Source organism: Panthera leo, chromosome A3, assembly GCF_018350215.1.
Source record: "Panthera leo isolate Ple1 chromosome A3, P.leo_Ple1_pat1.1, whole genome shotgun sequence".
NCBI classification, from domain to species: Eukaryota; Metazoa; Chordata; class Mammalia; order Carnivora; family Felidae; genus Panthera; species Panthera leo.
In genome coordinates, this window is record NC_056681.1 from 58,129,116 (window position 1) to 58,146,685 (window position 17,570).

At 40.0% G+C, this 17,570-nt stretch overlaps 1 protein-coding gene across 45 annotated transcripts in view; it reads right to left on the reverse strand.

Annotated features, from left to right (window-relative positions):
• The window catches only part of MAP4K4 (mitogen-activated protein kinase kinase kinase kinase 4), a 188,162-nt gene that overhangs the window by 42,510 nt on the left and 128,082 nt on the right, over window positions 1–17,570 (reverse strand). For all 45 annotated transcript variants that reach the window (XM_042931906.1, XM_042931899.1, XM_042931913.1 and 42 more), the window contains 3 exons: window positions 15,779–15,954; window positions 13,385–13,457; window positions 11,658–11,868 (listed from right to left, as the gene is read on the reverse strand). In XM_042931906.1, the coding sequence (XP_042787840.1) occupies window positions 11,658–11,868; window positions 13,385–13,457; window positions 15,779–15,954 (460 nt within the window). The remainder of the gene's footprint in view (window positions 1–11,657; window positions 11,869–13,384; window positions 13,458–15,778; window positions 15,955–17,570) is intronic.

Here is a 17,570-nt window from a genome sequence, read left to right on the forward strand (position 1 = left end):
TTTTTAAAAACTAGCTACCGAGGGGCGCCTGGGTGGCTCAGTTGGTTAGGCGACTGACTTCAGCTCAGGTGATGATCTCACAGTTCGTGAGTTCGAGCCCTGCATTGGGCTCTGTGCTAACAGCTCAGAGCCTGGAGCCTACTTCAGATTCTGTGTCTCCCTCTCTCTCTACCCCTCCTCTTCACACTCTGTATCTCTCTGTCTCTCAATAATAAATGAACATTAAAAAAAAAATTTTTTTTAAACTAGCTACTGATAAATAAAACCCACAAAACCACCTCACCCTGCCCCAGGACTTCACCAGCAATATAACACAGACACTTGAGGAAAGAAATCTGAGAATCTCATCCAAGCAGTGTTACTGGAGCCTTTCTACTTCAAAGCAAATTAAGTTAAGATCTTTTATTTTACAATTTTTGCTTTTTCCATTCAGGAACAAAAAGAAGAGAGTGGCTTTTACCAGTACGTTACTTATAACAAATATAAGCTCAGAATACAACCATTTCTCTAACACTGGTAATAAAAATCCTCATATTTTGCCAATTGGGAAACAAGTTTCTTTGTTTTAAACAGAAATTCTTTAATTCTTTCAGATATTCCTGACTAGCCATGTCTTCCAAAGGAAAGCATCTTCTGAGCTTCTGTATTGAATATAAAGACATTCAAAATAAAACAAAAAGCCTTCTAATAAACCTAAAACATAAAGAATCTCATTCGATCAGTTTTAAAGCTTAAAACAGTTGTGAGTATTTTCCTCTAAGAGGTGAACATGGAAGCTCTGTGGAAGTTTCTGTCCTGAGGAGTGAGAGTGGTTTTGTGTACTCTACTATTTTTACAGACTCAGCACTGCTTAGTTCTGAGAACAACCATGGGCAAGGCTGGCAACAATCAGGACACTTTCAGGTTTTATAAAAGAGAAATGACTTGCTAGAATACATTGGGTTTAGCAAACACCTGGCAGGCAAGGTAAGAAGGGCCTCACCTCTGGATGAAAATAAGAACCCACAATCACAACAAAGGAAGACAGAAAGCTACATGACAAGATATGTAAACAATTTCCCTCCAAATCTGTCAGACAAAAGGAAAACAGAAAAACAAAGAAAAGGGAAACAAAATCAAAGGCAAGCAGTATCTACTGCCCTTAAAATTGCCCCTTAGCTTCAGAGAATTTAGGCTCCAAGTATATCGGATTAATATGAACAGGTCAGAAGAGGCAAAGAACCTTATGCAATGAATTTTACAACTTTTAGATAACAAAAGTAGCCAAAATGGGCTAGAGGGGTCCTTTGAAAAATTTTAGTACACACCATGGAATCCTAGAAAGACAAGTGAAAGGTCTCAAGGGACAGAGGTTGTGGTCCTGATTCTGCTCAGCTTCCCTGTTACAAGCCACTTCCCCTCTATGAGCCCCAGGTTCCTGACTTGTCAGAACAGAGTTATGTGTGGTGGGGGTGCGAAGGAGGCAGTGTGCATCAGAAATCATCATGGTGTGGAGTTTACAATGGTTATTATTTTGAAGAAGTCAATAGTTGGTGTCTACAATGAGAAAAAGTGTTTAAAAAGTCTTATAGGCAATGAACTCTAAGAGAATCATTCCTCTGCAAAAGATCTGCCCCCCACACCATCCTGTGGAGGGCGCCCTGATGCACTGAAATTAAGAGAGGAGAGAAGTGAAGAACTAGCATGGTAGGTGTCTACATCAGCAGTCTCTAGAAGTGAACAAGACCATCGAGTGAAGTCTAGGAAAAAAACACTCAACTCTTATTTACTTGTATTTGTAGCTCACCCTTTTTAAGATAGCTATTTCTGCATGTTTTATAATATACATACTCAGTGCAAAGGTATGTTAAGTAGACATATGCGTCAGATATACGCCTTCAGTTTCTCTTACCCTCCATGCCACTGCACTATGCTAAGCAATGCCACATGACCACAGAGATGCAGACCCACAACAGCCGTAGAGATGATGTGCTTACTGCCATTTCCTTATACACCATGCAAACTACTAAAAATTCCTTAATTTTTACATATGATGTTGAAGGTCCCATTTAGACTTATAGTATCACAGTAACAGAAAGAAAAGCAATAGCCTGCACTTGTTTCTCTCTTATACTAAAACAACAACAACAACAACAACAACAAAAAACTTTAATGAAAGCAAAGCCATCCCCATCTCTGCTGACGCCTCAGCTATCATCAGCAAGGACTCCTTCAGGAAAGAGTCAGGAGGGGACACAACTCCAAGGAGAGCCCTGGAGGTTGTCATGCTGAGGTCTGGGAGAAACGACCAACCAGCAGCCTGCTACTAAGCCGCCACACAGCTGGCAACAAAATGCGGTCTAGCATCCAACTCAAACCAGCCTCCAGATGCAAGCTCCAGAGAAGAAAAGCGGAAGTTGCGGAGGAAAAGCAGAGAGGGAGCGAACCAGGGTCAGAGCTGACTTTCCACATGCTAGGCCTCTCACCTGGAGCTGCTGCCTGCCCCAGTGCACCAAGTGCAGGTGTGATCTCAGGCCACCCACTCCCCAGACCCATTTCTCATCTCCCCTCTCCTGAGCTGTTGTCACCTTGACTTCAGGAAATGGCAGGACCTCGGTGCACGTCCTCTGGTCACATGGGCTCTAAAGTGGAAGCACTCATTCTCCTTCAAGGGAGTAAGCCTCCAAGTGGTAAGACATGTACAATCCATTTTCTTGGTTGTTTCCAACTACACTGAGGGCAGGGCTCCTAGCCCATTAGAAAATCTTGACTACTTTCATGTAACTAAATGCTACTACTAAGAGGCAACTTTTAAGTGATTTTACAAGGAGCTTTTTCCACATTATTTACCTTTAAAAACATTTTTATTTTTTTAATTTAAATTTTAACATTAGGTGCAACACTGGTTTCAGAAGTAGAAGTCAGTGATTCATCACTTACATATAACACTCAGTGCTCATCACAAGTGCCCTCCTTGATACCAATCACCCATCTAACCCATCCCCACCCATCTCCCTCCATTTGTTCTCCATCATTTAAGAGTCTCTTGTGGTTTGTTTCCCTTCTTTTCTTTCTCCCACTTCCCATATGTACATTTAAAAAGTTTAAATTAAAGTACAAAGTACTTTAAAAAGTCAAAATGAATTATAAGGTGTATGTCAAAAATAAGGTGCCCCATTTCTCCTCACCCCCAATTCGTGATTCCCAAGGTAGAATCACTTCCAATGCCTTTTGTTTTTCTCACAGTATTTGCCTCCTGATTTTTAAATAACACTTTCATAAGAGCTATTTTTAAGAAAATTTCCACTTTAGACACCATCTATTGATTTCTCCCCCAAAGAATATCCATCCACATCACCATTCCATGTTCCCAGTCTAGTCATGTGACAATTTCTGATTAAATGAAAACCACATTCAAGGCAAAATTTAGTGTTTGGAGGAGCTATTAATTGCCTTATTTTTGTTGTTGTGGTCTCTTTCACTGGTTTTCTATGGGTCTATCACAAAATCATCTGTAAAGTCTCTTGCACCACCACAGACCTCCTTCCAATATGGTCAAGTCAATCAGGCATTCTTTCTTCCTAGAGATTTAACCTCTCACACCCCTTTCTTCCCCTACACCAACCAAGACTGCTTGCTCTCCAGGCAGCCTATGCTTGGCCACCAACTTCCTAGGAATTCTTTTGAACTCTCTCCTGTACAGGATCCTGTTTCCTGTAGCCCTTGCCACTTTCGTCCTCATTTGCTGAAACACATTCTCCAGTAGCTTCCTGAGAAGTGAAAACAAGGCAAAAGGCTTTAGGGACTTCGCAGGCCACAGAACCTTTACTCTCACAAGGTACATATAATTTTGACTCAGGCTAGTAATTTTCCCTCAGATTTCTGCAAGCACAGCTATGTCATTTTCTAGTTTCTGATGGTGCTCCTGGAAAATCTCAGACCATTCAGATTCCTGATACTTAGTACAAGACCCATGCACACCCCAACCCTCTACCTACTCCACCCACCATGGCTTTTAGGATGTTCTTTTCATCCCAGACATTGTGAACTGTCAAGACGACATATGTACCTTTGTATGGGTCTTTTTTCATTCATTGTGCAGGAGACTCAGTACATCTTTCAGTCAGTACAGAAATTCGTATTTCTTAGCTCTGGAAACTTTCCTTGAATTAGTTCTGTAGTTCTCCCTACGGTAATTATTTCCTACACCACCTAATTAAATGGTTGTTAAACCCCTGAATTGATTTGGTTTTTCTTCTGTTCATCATAAACTTAACCCCCCCGCCCCCCACAACGTTCTGGGAGTTTTAATTTATAAAAACTTTTCAGAGGCGCCTGGGTGGTTCGGTCAGTTAAGGGTCTGACTCTTGATTTTGGCTCAGGTCACAATCTCACAGTTTTTGAGTTTGAGCCCTGCACTGGGGTCTGCATTGACAGTGCAGAGCCTGCTTGGGATTTTCTGCCTCCCTCCCCCATCTCTCTCAAAATTAAATAATTAAAAGTTTTTAAAAAATTTAAAAGCCTCAAAAATTCTTAGTTTCTGAACATCGTTTCATGAATATTATTTGTTCTTCTCATTCGAGGGATATTAAGATCCTACACATGTGCATGTGTCTGTGTGTGCAATAGTTTCTGTTCCCTACACTATTTCCTTCAAGATTCTTTTTCTACTTGTCTTTCATGTTAAAGGTTCTTTTCAGTGCCCACAATCTTGGCTGTCCATTCACATTTAAGACAGTAAAAAGGAAATTATAAGGGCTATGGAGAGTGGTTGGTAACTATTAAGCTTCACAGTAAGATGATGGGAAGCAGCATGGGCATTTCACTGGCGCTTTTTGTCCCTTGGGCTAGTCAGTATCTCCAGAGAGGAATCTCTGCAGTATTCTCAGAATCCTCCCCATCTCCTGCCTGGGTTGAGCAGAAGGTGTAGGTAAAGAAGATGGCATCTGTAGTAAGTGTGGCCGCCAACACTGTGGGAGCTGAGGTGAGTGTGCATGCAGTCATACTGGTGAATACTTAGACTTCCAATTAATGCCCTTGTTTTCACTCTCTCTCTCTCTCTCCACATACTCAGTTGTGCCTGAATTCTTCATATACTGAGGCTCTGTTGTTCACTTTTTCTAGGAAGTCTATATCTGTTCCCACAGGGGAGAAGGAACAGAGTAGCCTGGCTGCCTGGGGTGGGAGAATCTAACTCTCCATATCTACATGCTGTTAGCCCCACCTGTTGCCTCTCATTTTTGACTCTTCCAGAATTTGCAGTACTAGCCTTCTTACAATCTTTACTCTCCCATGTACTATCTAACTTCCACAATTTGGTTTCCTTTCTTGTTCTCGTTGTCCTTGTTTATACCATTTTTCTCAGTCACTTCACTGGGATTTCTCAACGAAAGTGAGGTAAGCATTGGGGTGCCTGAGTGGCTCAGCTGGTTAAGCATCCGTCTCTAGATTTTGGCTCAGGTCAAGTTCTCACGGTTTGTGAGTTCGAGCTTCACATCAGGCTCTGTGCTGATAATGCAGAGCCTACTTGGGATTCTCTCTCTCCCCCTCTCTTTATGCCCCTCCCCTGCTTGCACTCCCCCTCTCTCAAAATAAATAAATATTAAAAAAAATTTTAAGTGAGGTAATAAGCATCATGTTATTTTTCTTCAACTGTTTTCCTAAATCAGTGTAACGGTTATTATGTAATTATTTGCCATAATTTAAAAAAAATTTTAAGTTTTATTCAAAATGCACATCACAAAATAAGAGTAAGCAAATATCTTACAAACACGAATAGGCTACAACTGATGTTCTCAACTGTCAAATGAAAGCCTCCGAAAAGCTTTTTGTTTCCTATGAAAGAAACTCTTGGTTGCTAAATCAACACACACACACACAAAAGACCATAAGCTCCTTGAGAGCAGGAATCCTGTTTCACTTATCTTTTCTGCTCTGTAGTAAATATCACAATAAATACTTTTTTGGGTTGAATCCAACCCTCACACCGAACACACGGCATCCAAGAGAAAAACTGCTGTGATTTTATCTCCAACATTTAGAGTTTAGAGTAATAAAGGACTAAAGAATCCATTCATATCTCTAGGTCCCAACAAGATCCAATCAAATCATAACGCCATCTTTTCAAGATCACTTGGAAAGTACATAAAAGCTTAAACAAGAATTGTTACATTTGGTTAGTGCCTCGTACTTTACACAACACACCTTTTATGCCTCAGAATAGTCTACAAAATCCTTTAAAGTTCTCTAAGGTCTCTCTGGAACTCAAATTAGAGATCTCAAACCCAGAAGTCCATTTAAGAACAGGCATAAATTTCAAGAACAAGTCCCTTCTTTCCAGAGATGCAAGTAGGACTACAAATGATTGATTCATGCATTTGAGAAATATTAATAAGCACCATGGTGAGTATACAAAGATAAACTAGACAGAGCCCTCTCCTCCAAGTCTTGTACGTAACATAAGTCACATGCTTTTTAAAAATCAACAAGACAATGTGGAAAGTGCTGTATTTCCTAGGACTGGCCCACTAAGCAAGTCCTGGTATGAAAACCAACTGGCTGACAAGACTGATGGCTAAGGCAAAAAACAATGCACTTACTGATTTCTTCTTCCACATTATGCTCTAACATTTGAAACTGTAAATTGGACTAAGAGCAAGAATTTAAACTATGAACCATAAAAACCACTATACTCAGAAGAGGCTCTTAATTTAAGGGAGGGGAGACAATTAAAACTAAAAGAAATCCCTTAGTAAATATACCTTAATAGATGATTAATGTGAAAAACTGGCCTCTTGCAAAAGAACCTCAAAAGAAAACAGCCCAAAATAAAACATATGCCATCAACCATCAATTAAGTAACATCAATTCATACTGGATTAACCTTATGCCTGTGATTTCAAATAACAAAACCTACGAAACTCTAATGAACATGCCTTTTCAGGCTTACCCCACTAAGAATGAAAAACATGACATAATCCTTTGAAGCATTTGCAAATTGATGTCATCATTATTTTCTTAAATCACTCTTTGAAAACAAAATCAAAGAAACTAAAAAACTGCATGATGCTATAAAGTGATTTCTACATCTCTCAAATTATAAAGAGAATTCCTTATTATTTAAATTTTCCCAAGCATGCCCAAGTAAATATGTACTTTTCCAGCTATGCTTTAATTAATAAAGGGAGTTTAGAAACTCCCTTTCTAGTTTGGTACTTAAAAGTAATGCTTTCATCTCACAATTCTAAAAACTTTTCTAAATAGATCACGTTGATAATGGTGAGGTCCATTTAAACACACTTCACTGGACTTACTGTTGTAGAAACTAACGGACTTTAATAAACCAGTCTGGTTTTCACATTCAGCCATTTCCAAGCACTTCCGGGGTCATGTTACTCCACAAACATACCACCACCAATCCTTGAGGTTTTTTTTCCTGCCAGTTCTGATGAGGCCTTAGTAGAAAAATTATTTGCTTCTCCCCAAAGACAACTCTTCCCCATCTTTAGGCAACAAGCAACATTTGGTGAATTAAGCTAACTCTTACAAAATTTAACTGTAAATATAACCAGATGCTAGACTAGGATGTCAAAAGAACATGTGAGAACTTATAAGGAGGCTGAAAGACAAGACAGCTACCCTCTGCAAAAAAAAAATGGAGCTGCTGACAGAGAAGGCAGGGCGTGGGCTACAGGGGCACCTGCACACCCAGATGCATGTATGTAAAAAAAGGTAGCCCTGTGCTAATATGTACTTGTGATGGGAGACAATCATGATCTGCCAAACAAAGGCCTTCATGTAAGCAAAGTAGGGTGAGGAAATGGTTCCTATTCCTTTAAGATATGTGAAGATCCGGTTGGGGTAAAGGAGTCCACCATGCCTTCCTTCCAAGATCTCGCAGCCAACAAATACATGGGGCAGTTTATTAACTTTTTTTCTTAGAAACGTTTACATTTTTCTAGTGTTATAATTCAGCTTCAGTACTGATCTCACTTCACACAGAAAAACTGTTTTTCTCTTGCTTTCCTTTATCTTTAATTTCTTCCACTTTCACCCACCCCTCTAAGATTTTAGTCACTTTGAAATTTGTAGAAATGACAGGAATGAATATAACCATGTGTCCTCTTGGTGGAAGAAAAAGCAAAGAGACCGCTGGGGCTGACACTAACATTTACCCCCAACTCGAGGCAGCCCAAATCACCAAGTGACAGCTACACCTCCAGGGCCTAAAAAGTCTACAGAGCATAGGCACTGCGGTCATCTTCCCAAAGGGGAAGACTGGAGAGACAGGAAATCGGTTTGTTGTCTTTTTCTTTTTTCTAAAGGAAAGGATAAATTCTAACCTTAACTGAGAAGTTTGATTGTGACTCTTCCATACTAAAATAACCAATTATGCATATTAAAAAAACAAAAAAAACAAAACGAGAATGTGCTGATGGCACCAAAGTCCTGCTAAAAAACAAATCTTCTCTAAGAAATTTCCTTTTTCTGAAGTTTACTAAAGTAGCACTCCAAACACAGACAAATGTATCTTGCTTTTACCAATAATTAGGTAAGTTTTCTTGAGGTCGAAATGAAGAAGTATCTACTAGCAAACGGAAACTTAGTGAAATATGTAACAGGTTCAAAAAACATCTGAAGTACACCAACTAACATGGCAATCTTAACTTAGACTGCTGATCAGATGTTCTCTTCATATTTGTATTAAAATTAGATGAAGAATGAGAAAACATGCTAATCAAATATGTGGATGTGGTGGGAGTAGGAAGACATAGTTAATAGGTATCAAATCCAGACTCAATGCAAAGAGAGCACAAACCATTAGGATAAGACAACAATACAATCAAATATTCATTTGTGCTCAAAGAAAAAAAAAAGAAAAGAAAGAATGGAAGAAAAAGCTGGCCTGTGAACAATTTTTATGGGGAAAAAAAATGAGCTAGAGGCAACAATTCTATTTGAGCCAGAGGTGTGATGATGCATCTAAATATGAAAAGTAAATGGTAATATTAAAATTTTTGAGGCTGGGTCATTACCACACGGGGTCTTGAATATGGATGAAATACTTAGAGTAAGCGGAGAAAACCCTGAGTGGATCCTGATGAGAAAGACTAAGGAGCAAAGTCAAACACTAGAGGAGCTGTGAGGTCCAGAAAAGGAGTGGACGAAGCTGCCAGTACAAACTTGGCTGCCTGAGCTCAGCATTCTCCCCTTTTTAGCCTGGGACCATCCAAAAGCAACAAGGAAAATGGAAAACAGAAACAGAAACCTCATTGTCAGCAAAACTGAGAGACAAGACTCAAAAATATCTGCAAGGGCTTCTAAGATCTCCAGTTCATGCAGAAGCCAAGGAAGAGGAAGCAGAGGAAAACAAAGGAGAGAGATCCTATCAGCACATTACAAGGAGCAAAGGAAGAGTGGAGTATATACACATACAGATTTCTTAAAGATGAAGAACTTACGCAGGGCAAAAGCACTAACCTGCAAAGAGAGCTCAGAAATAGAAATGGTGGTGTGACAGGAGTCCTTAGCACCAATAAGCCTGATCTTATGGCAGTTGCATAGAAAGGAAAACCTATACTCAGTTTCCCTACAACCTCGACTCTTGGGCCATTTCTTTTTGCCAGTCATTGCCAGATATTTGTCATCTCCTTTCAGTTTTAACTGTCATTTATCTTATGACTGAGGCTAACCATCTTTACCTACTTTGTTAATAACAAAAGGAATCCCTATTCCCCACACAGTTCTGATTGAAGGTTTAATGCCAATAAAGGGCTACAAATCATTTATGGGCTCAAATATTCCCAAATTACCTTCTGGGACCTAGAGTATAGACAATGCTTAATTACCCTGGGCTAGAAAAAAGGAGCTAGATTACCAAGAATCCAAATCAGTGGATTCTATTCATGCAAATGTGCCCTGTTTCATACCTAGCTCCATCTTTTCTGATTAAGAGGTGCCAAGAGGTGACTGTGAGTTTGAATTTTTACTAAGAAGCTGAAATTAAATGGCTAATTAAAGCAAGTAAAGTGCAAAGTTCTCACTTAGCAGACATCCTTAATCCTCAAGTCTTTATTTTAACTAATAAAACAAAATGGCTGTAAAACTTTAGTGTCTCTCCTCTAGCCAGTGCTGGTCTTCACTTTGTAATCCTCACTCCCTACTGGGCACAGAGGCTGGATAACGAACACTTGTCTCACTACCACTTGGCCCAAAAGCAATTTCTGTAGCAAATTCTGTGTTACAAATGGGCTGGAGCTAAAGTTACAAACCACCAAACTAACCTGTTTCGTGTCCTCAGGGAAAGTAGAGCCCAGGATTTAAATGGACAGTGGAGAATGTCGCATAAAGACACAATTGGAAATTGAGCCTCAAAACTCAAGCATTCTCATATACGAAGTCCATGGTCAACAGGCAACCTTGAAAAACCCTGGACTACTCTGGGTTTCTGTTATGTTCAAAGAACATGGAGAAAGTCTTAAAAATACTACAAAAGAGTTTGCAAAAAAGCCACAAAAAGAGTTACACAAACAGCAATATTGTCCCTCCTACAGAGGAAGGTTATGTCCTATGTTTTTTTCTGCAAGCCCAGGCTGAACATTTCCATTCTCCTTAGCTAGACAGACACTGGTTTTCTAACTCAGGTAAAAGTATAAGTTTTGCAGAATTCAGACTATAAAACACACAAAACAAAGATTCCCCCCAACCCAAATACACTCCTAACTAACTTGTGTAATATGTGCTGTTATCTAAATTAAATTCCACTGTTTAGTATCAATACAGGGCTTTTTTGTTGTTTTGGGTTCTTTTTCTGCCATAAGAAACGTGAAGCGATAAGGTGTATGCATTAAGTGGAGACTACTATGAATGAGAAACTGGGAGTTGTACTATTATGAATGAGAAACTTGGAGCTGTGAGACATATTATGAAAGGTAGTTAGGAAAATAAAATCAAAAGTTTCTTTGAGCCCCAAGTGAAAGAGAAATAACACTTCTATGAATTACAAACGAACAAGTTGTGGGTAACCACATCACCAGTGGTGCTTAGTATTAATGAATTAAATGAGCAGCAGGTAGTACAAAATGTATTTCCCTATCACAGGATATAATTAATCTCACTAGATAACAATTAGATTACAGAACAGCATTTGTATTATACCCAATGTAATTCTTTTTTTCATCCCTTATTATAGTGTGTGCCTAAAGTTAAGGCATTTATAAAAAACTAAAGTTAAGGTGTCTGTACCAAAAAAAATGTTTTTCCTGTGAAAAAGTCTGAAGTTTCAAAAAAATATGTACACATGAACTTAGATCCAGAGGCCAAGAGAAGAAACTAAGTCAGGTCAAGCTTGAGCTGGCCAACTTAAACCACAAACAGAAACAGCCTTTCCAGAACTGGTATGATGCGGTCTCTGGGACCCTGCTGCTCTGCATCTAGCACAATGGTGGGGCAGGTCCTTCAGTTTTTACAAGCAAGGAAAACATTTCAAAGACCTCAAGGAATGTGAAGACCTGACAGTCCAAAACCATAGACAGAAGCCTTCCTTCTGAAGTTACCTGACTAGCTAAGCCAGGGGAAAGGTATCACATCAGGAGGCTACAGAAAACATTCCTTTGAGTGTCTGGCTACCAGTGTGAATAAAGAAAGAGAATACCCACTGGACATTTCCCTCTTCCTACCTCTTCCAGCCTCCGCCTCTGTTCTTTCTGCTGCTCAATCCGTTTCTGCCTCTCTGCCAGCAGCTGCCTTTTATATTCTTCTTGCTCCCGGAGCTGTTGCTCCTGCAGTAGCTGCTGTCTCCGAAGAGCCTCGGAACGTTCCTTGTTCTCCTGTTGCAGTCTCAAGAAATCCCTACGAAGCGTCGACTCACCAGGCACGTTGACAATGGAGCTGTAGGAAAAGGCAGAGCTTTCAGGAGTACTCACAGATCACTCTGCCCTCCGGATGAGACAGCGGCCTCAGCACTCTATTCCATTTCTCATTCATCCTCTTAATGAGTTCCTTCCACCCTGGGACTCAACTAAACATGGGAATAACTGTATCTACAACTCAATAGTATTACATCCTTTATCTGTTTCTGTCCGGGATGTCTGCATGACAAGACATCTCTAACTTCGGATTCTCACATCAACTCAAACTGTATAAAAGGAAAGTTGAAATCCTCTTCTCCCACTTCATTAGTCCCTCTCTGACCACCTTATTTCCCACCAATAAAAGCAACATCACGTTCTGAGTCTACCACAATAGAATGATCAGAGTAATCTTCAGGACTACCCTTCCCTCCTTCTTCTGGTCCACTAAGTCTTGTCACGTATGCCCTCCCACTGCCTATTTCCAGAGTAAGCAGCTGAGCCCAAGTGGGTCCCAAGAATGAGCCACTGGGAGATAAACAACATCATTCCTAGCTGGTCTCCCTGCTGAGAGCCACCACTCTACTTCCAATGCCCAGAAATAACATGGCAAATCAATCTCCTGAAACCACTCTCTCCTTCTATCATACTCCTATCCAAAACAATTATATTTCTCATGAAATCGATTCAAATTACTAGAAAATATTTAGTCTCAGATGGATTAAAAACATTCTCCTATGTATGAAGAAAAGGATATTAAGGAGTTTTATCAAAAGATTTTCTCATCTCTTCATGTGCTCTCTTCAAACCCCCACCGCCCACACATGGGTCCCCACAGGTCTCTCAACACGCCCTTCCAGCCTCCTTTTGTTCAGTAAGTTTTGTGTGGCTAAAGCACAAAGGACTGCCAGGCAAGACCATTATTAAAATTTCAAAATCTCATATTCCTTGAATAGTTACTATAAGGTTCATACTACCAAACCTTCAACCTTCTGCTTCACTGTAACTTGGGAAGCCACAGGTAACCAAAACATAGACTAGTAGATGGGTCAGGACATTATATACACTCGTAGAAAAAATGCAAGACTGGTAACCACACTTGTGGGAAAGCAAAACAAAACAAAACAGAAAACATTTTAGGAAAGACTGCAGTGTTTTTCAATGGAGGCCCTACTGGCCCATGAGCAGGACAGTTCTTTGTGGGTAGGACTATTTAATATGCAGCACAGCATTTACCATCCATGCCTTCTGGAGCAGTAAGTGCCAGCGGCAAGATCCCTTTCCTCAGAACCAAACACAACACTCTACATTTCCAAATAACTGGGGGAGGGGAAACAGTGCAATCTTGGTAAAGCACCACTGAATAAGAGAATCCAGAGGGGGAAAAGTGTTCATAAGAATCTTTTGAAGAATGAAGAAGAATGAAGAGATTAAGGTACTTTCAAAGTACTTTAAGATTTCTTTGAACTATGCAGGCATCTTTTGAAATCCTGGCATTAGCATGAAACAACCTCTTCATAAAGCAGGAAGCTGAACAGTGGCTTCATCATTATTACCTTGGCTCTCCTTCCTGCTCAGGCACTTCCTCCTCTTCTTCCTCACTCCCGCTGTACTCATATTCGGTTTCATCTATAAAGGACAAGATAAATGGAACAGTTCACAAATCATGATACATGGATGTACATGCAAACATCTCTAAGAGCACTATGGCAGAAAATAAACGATACGTTCTTTATGAAAATGATAATGTATATGGAGTACTTGGGGAAGGAGGGGGGTGACACCCAATTCCCTGGGCCACCCTTACTCCCCATGGAAGAGCAGATTTCACTGTATTCAAGACAGTCCCTTATGGGATACACTGGTGAGGGGGTACAGGGCTGTGAGAGGGGTGCTCAAGCTCTTGACACTCAAGAAAAGTGACTCCAATGCATCAGCAAATTGGCAAAATCCCATTGATGCCAAAAGGCTAAAGAAAGAGATTAACTGCCCAAACCAAGGCAACTAGGAGATGTCATCTGTTTACTGTTGGCACTCAGGGAGCCACTCAGAGTGCAGCAGAGAGAAAGGTCTGCTGGACTGATGAGTGAACTACAGGAAGTACTTGGGGCATTGAGAGACAAAATCCAATGTCCCCACATATTACAAAGGTGAAGCCAGGGAAAAATCGGTGCAAAAACAATACAGCAAGAGGAGGAGAGAGAAGGTGCTCTTTCACCACATCAAGCAAAAATGTCAACATGAGCAACCTGTTTTCACATCAGCAGGTTTTATACTACGTCACCCCAAGTAACAGACCTTGTACTTAAGGTCAGTACCTAAACTTTGAGTGAACAATTTCACTCCAGAGAGCAATCAAAACTAGAAAGGTTGAAGAGATGTGTAAAACAAGTCTATTTGCAAACAAAAACCACGTTTCTAACTTTTTTCAGAGACACAGAAGTTGGAAATCAGTATCTCGGTAAGAAAAACAGTTCTGAGAACTTAAAATGGGGTCAGTCTATATTATACATAATTCTAGATACACATATCTACAGATTCATCAATCTATATATACAACATTAGTTCTTTTCACTGAGAAGACCATCAAAACTGTATAATTTTAAAGAACATAAAAACAGGTTAGCTTCCAAAGGAAATTCTAACCTAAGTAATCTTTTAGACTCCTTTAAGTAGTACTCTGTTATGTTTACAATTTGGTACTATGAACTATTAATTATTGACAAGAGGCTGAGGGTATCTGAAAGGTAAATGAATGTAACTTGAAAATAAAGAAATGAAGATAAAGTGCTCCATAATTCCCATCCACAAATGTGCACGAGAGTCCAGGTGGAGTGCTCAGAAAACGCCTGGCACGGAGCAAATGCTCCATGACGGTGAGAAAGTACATACTGGGAAAATGATTCAATATACAAATAACCTCCCTCTCCCACCCCCAAAAAAGCTTTGTTTTCAAATTTCAGTTCACTTATTGTAACTGCATAGCTTAACATACCAAACTTAATTACTTTTATAACTGAATATATCAGAGGACCAAAAGTAGTTGTGAGCATCGCTGATAATGTAGCTCTGAAGACTGAAAAGAACATGTAAAAAGCTCACTACAGACCTCCAAAGAGGACTGTGACCAAGTCTTTTTACTGCCTTGAACTTGCTCTTCTTAGTTTCTCTTTTGGCCTTGAAATTTGAACGTCAAAAAAATTCACCGTCAAGATGCCAGTTATCAAATGTTCTGTAAAGTTATGATAAGAATTCATAAAACAGAAAGATCAATGTGAGCTGGAGGCCTCGGTGAAGGCGGAAGACGGTGGAGAAGCCTGGGCTCCATCTTGCTGGACAGCAAGGAGACAGATGGTGCTCCGGACAGGTAGATACAGACCACACAGAGATATAAAACCAAGACACCAGGAACAGAAAGAAACATTAAATAATTAACATGTTCACGTTGTGCTATGGTGACAGAAAAGTAGTCAGGCACACATGTGGCCCAGGCCTGGCCACACCACCTGCACAGAGTAAAGCAGTAAGAAACCCAGAGGGTTCTCAAGTAGGAGAGACATGCAATGAACACACGGATGGTGACGTTCACAGCTGGTGCTCAATAAACCTTGAGTGACTTATTCAGAATGCAAATGCACATAATGAAGTAAAAAGAGCAGCAACAAAGACATGTTCCTGAGGAGGAACAAGAGAAACATCCCTTCATGCTGACCAGCCACAGTGGCGGTTTATCTGGTGTCAGCTTGGTGACATAGCATGCAGCTCCGGTCTACTCCACCTGAGTCGGGCTGGCCCTGAGGCTCATGGCTGACCCGCAGAGCAGAGACAAACTATGCCAGCACCGGCCAAGGGAGCACAAACTCCTGGGTGGAAAAGGAGTAACCTATTCTGGTGGGCAAAAACCTCAAATATTTTTTTTTTTTAAGATGAAAATAAAAACAGATTAATACCTTTCTCTCCTCTCTTCTTTCTGGTCCGGTCTATGTGGTCCTTAAGCTGGATTCTAACTTGCCTTTCATTTGGCTGATCCCTTATAAAAGGATGTTTCAAAAGCTGCTCGGTGGAGGGCCGCTGCATGTAATTCTTCACCAGGCACCCTTCTATAAAACTAAAAAATTTCTTTGACCTGTAAGAGAAAGTAAAAAAGATCATCGAATTTCTACTGCAAAGAGCAAAGCTCCAAAATATCAGTAAATTATTAGTCTGAAAACATACAAGAGCTTCATAATTCACTGTGAACATTCTGCAAATGCACAGGGAAAGTATGAGGAACCCAGGACCATTGTGGATAAGGAGCATCACTTAAACACGGTTTAAGAATTATACCACACCACCACCAATACACCACAGAGAGCTCTGAAAGCAGTCAGCTTTAAATGAACTAGGTTTAAATGTAATGTCGTTTATTAGTCATTTAATCACAGGGGTTTTTGTGAAAATGAAGGCAGACAGGATAGTAGATGTCTGGAACCTGGAAGACAAGGATGGACACAAAGATAAGGAGCTGGTAAATGACCAAATGCTTTGGCTCTTGAACCTGTTAATACGATATTTCGATCAGTTCTCTATGCTTAATGTACAGAGACAGAAATACATAACAGCTCTGAGGAGGGCAAGGACTCTGTCACAAACATTTACCCTACTAGCTACTTCTACTTTTCCCCTTTCCTCCATGCCTGGCTCATGATGACCCCTATCCATGGCCTTGGCCAAGACACTTACCTATCCTACCTTTTGAGACTAAGATAAGATATGGTCTCCTTAGGTAAGGCTTTCCTTGGCAACACTCCACCCTACATGCCCAAAATTAGAAGGCTTTCCTCTAAGGTTGTTTGCATTTAATAGACTATACACTTCATGTTTATGTTTGTCTCCCTGCTGGGGTACAGGTCAGGAACGGATTTCTACTTTTCAACTTGTCGGCAATGCCCAGCACTGAGCATGGCAGACCACAAGAGGTATGTAATAAATTTTTGTTGAATGAATGAGTTGTTCAGTCTTTCGTTCAGTTCTTTCTAATTACTTCACTACTTTGAAGAATCACTTCTATTGTCTTGTATTTCCATTCAAATTTGCCATTTTTTTCAATTCGACAAATATTTACATTTCAATTTACATTTGTTTATGCTAGGCTCTGTAAGAAATACACATAGGAAATAAAGTGGAGGAAATCTATGGACGCACAATAGCAGGTATGTACTCAACCTTACAGAGGAAGAAAGAACTACTGCTACAGGGGGTTAGCCAGCATAAAAAAGTAGGATAGTTGATACTCTAGAAATGGGAGAGAGAAGCCACCATTCCAGAGTGAAAGGAACAACATGAACAAAGGGAGAAAAGTATTAGGGAGTAATGAATCGTTTTCTGATGCTAGTATAAAAAGTGGAAAAGAACAGAAAAATAGGTCAGAATCAGCTCAGAGAAGGGTCCTCAAAGTCACACAGCAAGGTTGTGACTTTATTCTGTGGTCTTTATTCTTTATTCTGTGTAGTGAGGAACATGGTAGACTCTACACAGTTGTCGTGGAAATTGCTCTAACACAGAGATTCCTAAACTCCAATGCCCATAAACTCCACTTTAGAGTTTATTAAAAATACAAATACCTGGGTCACTCCTCAGACCTAACAAACAAGAAACACTTTGAGGTTGGAACCCTAAATTAAGATTCCAAAGGGATTCTCACATTCCATGTCTACAAATTAACATTTGGGAATCAATGATCTACAATATATTCTTTAAAAT